General features: G+C 48.5%; 1 protein-coding gene across 3 annotated transcripts in view; it reads right to left on the bottom strand.

Moving 5' to 3' along the window:
• Window positions 1-1,305: 1,305 nt before the first annotated feature.
• scara5 (scavenger receptor class A, member 5 (putative)) overlaps window positions 1,306-9,857 on the bottom strand; it is a 189,506-nt gene continuing 180,954 nt past the window's right edge. For all 3 annotated transcript variants that reach the window (XM_059513342.1, XM_059513344.1, XM_059513343.1), the window contains one exon: window positions 1,306-2,114. In XM_059513342.1, coding sequence (XP_059369325.1) covers window positions 1,981-2,114 — 134 coding nt within the window. In that variant the 3' untranslated portion in view covers window positions 1,306-1,980. The remainder of the gene's footprint in view (window positions 2,115-9,857) is intronic.

Here is a 9,857-nt window from a genome sequence, read left to right as displayed (position 1 = left end):
TGTCGGCTGCAAGATGAAATTCACAGTGCTGCCTCTCATCTCCACAGTATACTGTATGCGCCTTTAGAGAGAAAAGCAGCCTTCACAGATTACATAATTATTTCGTTTTGAATTGATTAATTTATAAGCAGACAAAAGTAGCTTTATGTAGATATATTTCTCATGCACAAACACTTGAATATGAATATGAATAATAATTCACATTTTGCATATGCATTACAAAGTAAATAATTTTTTTTACATGCAATAATCAAAAATAACCAAAAAAGATTTGTAATGAAGATAAAATATGTAGACAAATAAGTATAAATGCTGCGCATGCACTCAGCATCACACGCACCTCGCAATTCTTGCACTGTGAGATTTTAAGACATATGATACACACCAGCATTTAAATGTGGGCTGCAATTTATTTATTTATTTTTCCTTTACTTAAGTTATATAAAGACAAGTAAAGAAGGAATCCCTTTAAAATCACTGAAGTTGTCAATTAATGAAGCGCTTTTTTACTTTGTGTGCATTTTGTTGATTATAATGAGAGAACTTGAATTTAAACTTGAGGATGTTTTATCAATCAGTTCATTATTTTGAGTTTCAAGGATTAATTATATCTTGCATGTTTAATTTATTTGTTTCTTGATTTAATTAAGTCAAAATAATGGGAGCAAAATTATACAGTGCCTCACGATTTACGATTCATAATTTCTTAATCAGTGTACAGACAAATATCTTTTCCCAAAAAAGTTAACTGTCAAAATAAAGGACAGGTAACGAATAACAAAATAGTGCGTGATAAAAATACATGTTTTATTAAAGGAATTTTAAAATATAAATTAAAATACAGGACTAATATGTGAGAAAATTTACATTTTGCATATTCCACCAAACATTGGACGTCGGAAAGACGTCGGATATATCAGGTCCATCGGTCCATGACCATTTCTGAACATCTATTAGGCGTCCAAACTAGCTTCACTATTTGGACGTCCAACCATGACCCAACTTGGACGTCATCTTTTACACTACTTCATATAGTGTAGCTCACTAAAAAAGGCTACCACTTTTAATGCTCCGATGCAAAGTAAACCACCATTTCTTTAGGATAATATAACACATAATTAATATTATATAAATAATACTGCACATCTATCAAATGTGTCAAATCTATGTCTTGTTTGATAACTTGTGGTTAAAGTGTCCACTAGAAAATCCAAATAGTCATCTTTAAGTTAAATATAACATATTTACAATTATTTTGTTAAACATTCAAAGGCCATAGTATATATTGCATGTTGCAATTAATCACTATTTGATAAATGATATTTAGAATATATATTTTATTGAATCATTCGCATTATTCGCATTGGATAATGCTATTCAACACTAAATTAAGTAAAAAAAAATGTACTGGTTAAAGATGAACCAATACTGATATTTTAGTGTTATAATGAAGCGAATGAACAATTAATACTGACTGTAATTGGTCCTCACCATTAACTGAGGTATACAATTGCTGACCATGCCATGACATGACATGTCTGTTATGATTGATGTTTTAGGCACATTTGGAACTACATTACTATTTTAAATCCTTATGAGTTAAAAGTTATAAAAAATATACTAGTGCGTGTCCATAAATCTCTTTGGAAAGTTAAATGCATATATCTATAAACAACATAAACTGCAACTAGGTTTTTGTTTAAAGATAAAAAAATCTACAAAAAAGCAACAGCATAGAGCACTCACGCACGCACGCACATGCAAACGCATGTGGAATATTCTTCCCCCATCTGATGGATATGGCTGAAGTATTTGGGTAGTAGTTCTTTGCAGGTAGGATTTGAGCCTGTGGCTGATATGTTACTCTGCCACAGATTGGTTCATAATAAGGACACAGACACGGCTTCCACAGAGCCTGCAAATAATCCACATTTACATCTTAACTGTCCATTTTACAGGATATTGAAGACTTGAAACAGGCTATATGTTACAGGTCACGCCTGCATCTTCTACGTGACCGCAGTTGGTTTTTCCCCATCCTGAGAATTTACACTGGTGAATAGAGTCTTCAGTACCAGCACAAGCAACATCATCCATCCAGATTAACCCAGTGCCTAAAAGAGAGAGAAAATTAATCTCATGCTTCTCATCAATCTTTATGGTCAATTTACCCTTCTCAAACCATCATGACTGTAAACTGTTAGAAATCGCTGTAAAAAAACAGCCAAATTTTGACAGTAACATGCCGTTTATCATTCAAAGAATGCATTCTGGGTAATATTAGTCATTTTCAAGAAAGTAGCCTGCTGCTATTTATCATGAATTAACAGCGTTCAAAGTCAACACTCAGAGACTGTGTTTCAAATCACATCCTAGTCCCTCATTCAGTATTCCCTACATGAGTTTACTAATATAGTCCACCTGACAGGGAGAATGAACACTAATGAGTGAATTCAGTCACTGATGAACAGCTGCTGTTAACAAACAGAATCACTGAAGAAAAGAGAAACAAGACTTCAGCCACAGCCTTGGATGAAATCAACTGAAGATTAAACAATCATCAAACAGCTTTACCAGCTTCACTCATTACTAACCAGACTTACTTTATTTCTGTCAGATGACTACAGAAGGTCTTATTAAGAGTTACAACTATTTAGATGATGACATTTAATTGTTTCATTTGACATTACCATTGCAGAGATTAGTGTTCTCTTTAGTTGTGATCCTGACCCTTGACTTCTGAACATTAGTTCTCTTACGAGAGCTCTCTCGTACTGCGTCTTAGCTAAGACGCTACGGGAAAAGTCTCTTTTCACGAAATACTGAAGCAAAAAATTATCCTTAATTTTGTATTTTTGTAAAACGCATTTGCAGCAGTACACAGCCATAGGCGAGACGGCTCGCTCGCTCACTGGCTTGTTCTGCGGCAACTGCACAGCCTATCGAGCGCAGGCTGATGCAACATCAGACCAATAAGGGCGCTTCGCGCCCTTCTTGCCACTTCCCGCCGAAACGGGTGTGGCCCAACCTATAAAAGGAGCTCGAAAAGGCTGACTCACCTGATTTTTCATCTCTTCAGCGAAGCTCACGCATCGCTGGATCACGAGGAAGCAAGCGCCGTCTGGAAGAGCACATCAGCAGGACGAGCCACCCTGAAGCCGCTGGCACCGCCGCCTTCCACTGCCGTTCCTGCTGCGCTATCCGGCGCCCATATCCTTTATAATCCTTGTTCTGTCATAATCTGTGTGTGTGTTCGCCCTGCGACGCACGTTCACAAAAGAGCTGCGTCTTTTTAAAGATGCCTTCATGCGGCTCGTGCAGAACCCCGCTCAGCGAAGGAGATCGTCATGTCATCTGCGTCTCCTGTCTGGGTGAAGACCATGCAGCGCTCGCGCTCGCTGATGGAGGATGTCCTCATTGCGAGCTGATGCCTATGGTGACTCTGAGGACTCGCCTGGCATACTTCTCGAAGCCTGCATCATCCGCTGCGCCGCAGCGCCGTAAGAAGCGCCGCTCGCAGCGCCTACCAGAACCGCCTCCAGCTCGGCCGAGCTCGCCGGTTCCCTCCGCTTCGCCGGTCTCCCCTGCATCGCTTCCCGATGCTCAGTGTCCGCTGCTTGCCGACGCGTCATCGGAGGAAGTGGATCTCAGGCCCGCGTCGGAGGAAGAAGACACGTGCTCTCTGCTGGCTTCGGGCAGTGAGGGTTGGACGAGCTCCGTGGATCTCGCGCCAGCTGCTCAGAGGCCCAGCAGACGGGGGGATATCGATAAGGAGCTGATGCGTGTACTCTCGTTGGCCGCGGCGAGCCTCGGCCTCGAGTGGTCTGCACCAGCGCCCCCTTCACGTTCCCGGCTGGATGGTAGCTATCTTCCGGATGAGCGCTCTTCCTCAAGCTCAAAACACGCCCCTTTTCTTCCTGAGCTTCACGAAGAAGTGGCGAAGGCTTGGGACGCTCCATTCTCGGCGAGAATCCGCTCATCTGTTTCGCCAGCATTCTCCACACTGGACGGTGCTAAGAACAGAGGCTACCTGTCACTTCCGCCGGTGGAACAGGCTATAGCAGCGCACCTTTGCCCGCCCTCTGCTGGACGGCGGACTAAGGCGGCGTTGCCATCCAAAGCCTGCCGCATGACGTCATCGCTGCTCACACGGATATTCTCTGCTGCTGGGCAGGCTGCGTCTGCGTTACACACCATGGCGACGCTACAGATTTTCCAGGGCGATCTTCTCCGCAAGCTGGATGAGATGGGACCTGAAGCGATCTGTCTCGCGGATCTGAGGAGTGCTTCGGATCTCTCCCTCCGCGCTGCTAAGTCCGCTGCACAGGCCATGGGACGGGTTATGGCTTCCGCTACGGTGGCTGAGAGGCATTTGTGGCTGACGCTTTCTGACATCAAGGAGTCTGAGCGCGCTGCGTTTCTTGACGCTCCGCTAACTCCTACCGGCCTCTTTGGATCTTCCGTCAACGAGTTTGTGGAGAGATTCGCCGAGGACCAGAAAGCTTCACAGGCGTTCAAGCACTTCTTGCCGAAGCGCTCCAGTTCTGCAGCTAGCCGCTCTAGACCGGCCCCACAGAGCTCTCAGTCACGCCCACCGCCTCCTGCTGCGCCATCACGACAGCGTCAGCAACGCAGCTCGGGACCCCGTTCTCGCTCTTCGAGCCGTCGCCCCGCGCCGCGGGAGCCGCGGCAGAGGATTGCGGTGAAGCCTGAAGCCCCGAAAGCATCCTAGCACTGCTGGGAAAGCGCCGGTGTTCGAGTTCCGCTGCGGCCGAGCTCTCACCCAAGCGCGCCGCTGTTGCAGTTCCAAGAGTTGCGACTGCCTCAGTGTTTTCTGCAATGAGCAAGCCTGCACGAGTGCCCGCTTGCCTGCACACAAAAGCCGTTATCACGGCTACCCAGATGTTTCACAAAAACAGCGTTTTTTCTGGTGTCCCGGCCACGGCCGATGGTGCTATAAATGTTGTGACGATGCCCACTCCTCAGTGCCCATCTCCACATGTAAGCACAGCCCTACACACAGGGCCTGCGCTCATAATGTCGACTCAAGTCGGTCGCGCACACTACATAGTAAACGTGCCCACCCCTCAGTGCCCACAATTACTATGTCACACGCGTCATGCGGTTTCTGTAAAAACGAAACCCGTGCACGCTCGTCCGGCCACGGCCGATGGTGCTTTAAATGCAGTGACGATGCCCACTACCCAGTGCCCATCCCCACATGTAAGCACAGCCCTGCACACAGGGCGGGCGCACATAAGATCGACACAGATCGGTCGAGCGCGCCGCATAGTAAACGTGCCCACTTCCCAGTGCCCACATACACTATGTCACTTACGGCGCGGGGCTTCTGTAAAAACGAGGCCCGTGCACGTACATTCTGCACAGGCAGACGGCGAGTTGGAAGTGGTAAAAGTGCACACATGCAACCCACGGTTACTCGCAGATATATTGAGTCCCACGGGACCCGCTCAGCCTCCCTCCAGTCGGTTAAGCGCCGGAACGGGGTCGAGGATGAGCGATCTGCCCGCTGTGATCAGCGCGCTCCCCGCCTCAGATGCGCAGCACACTCGAGCGCCGCCGTTGCCCAGTCAACGGAGCGCGTGTCACATCCAGCCCTTAGCCATTCATGCGAATGCATGGTCAGCGCTTCCAGGGGTTTCGGATTGGGTGCTAGGCATTATAAAGAGAGGCTACTCGCTACAGTTTTCTCGACGCCCACCGCGCTTCTCAGCGCGCGTCGAAACTACGGTCAAAACAGAAGTAGCACACATACTTCGGGCCGAAATATCGAAACTGTTGAGCAAAGGGGCTGTAGAGCCTGTGTCTCAAGCCCAAAGCGAGGGGGGGCTGTACAGCAGATACTTTCTGGTGCCCAAGAGAGACGGGGGTCTCAGGCCCATACTGGATCTAAGGCAGCTGAACAAGGCATTGATGAAACGCAGTTTCAAAATGCTCACGACCAGGAAGCTCCTCGCGCAGATTCGCGGAGGGGACTGGTTTATGTCAATAGATCTGAAGGACGCGTATTTTCAAATACAGATAGCGTCAAACCACAGGCGGTTTTTGAGATTCGCCTTCGAGGGCCAGGCATACCAGTTTGCAGTCCTGCCATTCGGCTTGTCCGTAGCTCCTCGTACGTTTACGAGGTGCATGGATGCAGCGCTCGCTCCTCTCAGACTCAGAGGCATACGAGTGCTGAATTATTTGGACGACTGGCTAGTTCTGGCCCAATCACGAGTGGAGCTCGTGAACCACAGGGCTGTTTTACTCGATCACCTCGAGAAGCTCGGCCTCAGTGTCAATTGGGCGAAGAGTTCGCTGAACCCCAGTCAGACGATCCTGTTTCTGGGTATAGTTCTGGACTCGTGTTCCATGACGGCGCGACTGTCACCACAGCGCACGATGGGCATTCAGCGCGCAGCGAGTTCTTTCCGCTGCGGCGCGACTGTGTCGCTCAAACACTGTCAAAGGATGCTGGGTCTCATGGCCTCAGCATCTCCGGTTCTGCGGCTGGGCCTGCTCCGCATGCGCCCCCTGCAGTTCTGGCTGAAGGCTCGGGTGCCGCGCAGAGCGTGGGCGTCTGGCCGGCTGCATTTCAAGGTCGATCAGAGCTGCGTTGCGGCTCTAGCACCTTGGACAGCGAACGGCTGGTACCGATCAGGTGTAAGCCTGGGGACTTCCCCGAGTGTGAAAATGGTGTCGACGGACGCCTCCACTTCGGGATGGGGAGCGCTGCTCGAAGGCAGACCGTCCTTTGGCCTATGGTCAGAACGGGAAAAGCTCCATCATATCAACTGCCTGGAAATGCTGGCAGTGGAGAATGCGCTGACGCGCTTTTGTCCCCATATCAAGGATCACCACGTCGTAGTCCATTCGGACAACATGTCCGTGGTGTCCTACATAAATCGCCAGGGCGGTCTCGGGTCCCGAAACCTGTACAGGCTGACGGAACGCCTCCTGATTTGGGCTCAGCGCAACGTGCGCTCGCTGAGAGCGGTGCATGTGCCTGGACTGCAGAATTTGGGTCCAGACAGGCTGTCCAGAGGCAATGTCCCTACGGGCGAATGGTCTCTACACCCGCAAACAGTTCGGCTGTTGTGGGAGAGATTTGGCAAGGCGGAGGTGGACCTCTTTGCGTCCCACGAAAACGCTCACTGCCCCGCATTCTTTTCCAAGAACGAAAGCGCGCTGTCACGGAAATGGCCGTGCTGCCCGCTTTATGCGTTCCCTCCCGTCTCCCTCCTTCCGCAGGTGATAGAACGGGTGAGAGAAACGAGATGTTCAATACTGCTTGTGGCACCTCTTTGGAAGAACCAACCATGGTTCCCAGATTTGATGCAATTAGCGGATGTCGCCCCATGGCCGGTACCGTTGAGGAGAGATCTCCTCTCGCAGGCCAGGGGCTCGATTTGGCACCCTCAACCGGAGTTGTGGTCCCTCCACGTATGGGCACTCAACGGTTACCCGCTGATCTCGCAGTGGGAGTGCTAAATACCATCACTCAGGCTAGAGCTCCGTCGACACGACGTCTGTATGCCTCGAAGTGGTCGGTGTTCTCCAGCTGGTGCACAGCTCGAGGTTATTCACCCCTTAGTTGTGAGGTGACGGAGGTCCTCTCCTTCCTACAGGAGCTGTTGGATAAGGGCAGAGCCCCATCCACGCTCAAAGTTTATGTGGCGGCCATCGCGGCGTTTTCTGAAACGGCGTCCGGTCAGTCAATAGGAAGGAACGATTTAGTCATCCGGTTCCTCAGAGGAGCTAGGAGGCTGAATCCTCCCAGGCCTCTGTCAGTCCCTATGTGGGACCTCGCGGCGGTTTTGGAGGCCTTGAAGGGTCCCCCTTTTGAGCCTATCCAATCGGTTAGCCTTCAGCATCTGTCGTTCAAGACAGTATTCTTGTTGGCTCTCGCTTCTGTGAAGCGTGTGGGTGATTTGCACGCGCTCTCGGTGAGCCAGTCGTGCTTGGAGTTTGGGCCCAATGACTCAAGGGTCATACTCAAACCTAGGCACGGTTATGTGCCGAAATCCCTCAACACACCGTTTCGGGCTCAGGTTATTGCCCTGTCCGCCCTGCCGGTGTCAGGGGAGGATGGAGACTCGAGTCTTCTTTGCCCTGTCAGGGTTTTAAGAGCTTATGTGTCTCGCTCTGCTGCCTTTAGGCAGACGGAGCAGCTATTTGTCTCATTCGGTGGACGTTCCAAAGGAATGGCTGTTTCGAGACAGACTCTATCCAGATGGATAGTTGACGCCATAGCGTTAGCTTACGCTTCCAGGGGCCTTCAGTGCCCGTTGGGCGTCAGAGCACACTCCACAAGAGGCGTTGCCTCATCGTGGGCGTGGTCTACTGGGATCTCCTTGCAGGATATATGTATGGCGGCGGGTTGGGCCTCGCCGTCTACATTTATCAGGTTCTATAACCTGGAGGTTCCCGCCTTGCAAGCAAGGCTGCTGTCGGTATAGAAGAATCAGGGCCCTGAGGGGAATTCTGAATTCATGAGCGCTAGACGCTGCCGACTGTTATATGGGCAGTATTGCGTAAGACCCGCATTGCCACATTGGTCAGGCCTTGCCTCGGCTGTGTGATGTCATATTGCCGCATCTACGGATGCTGCTAGATATGGGACGGAGGGTTTTTTCCCCCTTTTTTCTGTCCCGGACTCTCTGTGAGTCCCTCAGGTGACTGTGCACTGTATATCCTGGGCGTTGCTTCAGGTTTATCGGTGTGTGATCCCTGCGCGCACGGCGTTTTACATCGGGTTCCCGTAGCGTCTTAGCTAAGACGCAGTACGAGAGAGCTCTCGTAAGAGAACGTACTCGGTTACTAAACGTAACCTCGGTTCTCTCTAGAAGAGCGAACGAGTACTGCGTTCTCTGCCGTGCGTACGATTCACTCTGGTTCGCTTCGGCGATGAAATAAATCAGGTGAGTCAGCCTTTTCGAGCTCCTTTTATAGGTTGGGCCACACCCGTTTCGGCGGGAAGTGGCAAGAAGGGCGCGAAGCGCCCTTATTGGTCTGATGTTGCATCAGCCTGCGCTCGATAGGCTGTGCAGTTGCCGCAGAACAAGCCAGTGAGCGAGCGAGCCGTCTCGCCTATGGCTGTGTACTGCTGCAAATGCGTTTTACAAAAATACAAAATTAAGGATAATTTTTTGCTTCAGTATTTCGTGAAAAGAGACTTTTCCCGTAGCGTCTTAGCTAAGACGCAGTACTCGTTCGCTCTTCTAGAGAGAACCGAGGTTACGTTTAGTAACCGAGTACGTTTTTGTTTGATTGCTATAAATCTGTCTTTAAGATTAATCTGTTATAGCAGAAGTGTTGTGGTTGTTTCTAATACCTATTATCTACAAGACTGATCTACAATGCGTACTATAGTGTACTATATTTAATTTTCTGGTTATTTACAGTGTAAGATTGATCAGTGATGTGGTAACCACAACATAAAGCTTAGTTCTTAGGTCTAAAACATTAACTACCATGTCATTAACACGCAAAGAGAAACATCAAAAATCAGCATATGAATCTCAAAAATGGTGACAATCAAAAGCTTCATGACACAATGCATGCTGGGTACCAGCATAGGACAAAACTTATAAACTTAAAACTTAAGTATATGGAATAAATTAAGACGCTGAATTGTCCACTTATTTTCTTGAATTCTTAATCTGTGCTTATATTTTTGCTTTTGTCTTGAGTTTCATGAGAATGTTTTGTGATGTTCAGAACTGATCTGTTTATTTTGTGTATTGTCACCATTGTTGCAATTTAGACAGACACCTCAAGAATCAGTGTATGATTCACAACAAAGATTTTTTTAGGGAGTGATGTCTTTTTAATGCATCTTTTTCTTTAGTATT

This window comes from Carassius carassius, chromosome 27 (genome assembly GCF_963082965.1).
Source record: "Carassius carassius chromosome 27, fCarCar2.1, whole genome shotgun sequence".
In the NCBI taxonomy this organism is placed as follows: Eukaryota; Metazoa; Chordata; class Actinopteri; order Cypriniformes; family Cyprinidae; genus Carassius; species Carassius carassius.
Note: the sequence above shows the minus strand (reverse complement) of the source record. Positions and strands in the feature narration are given on the sequence as shown.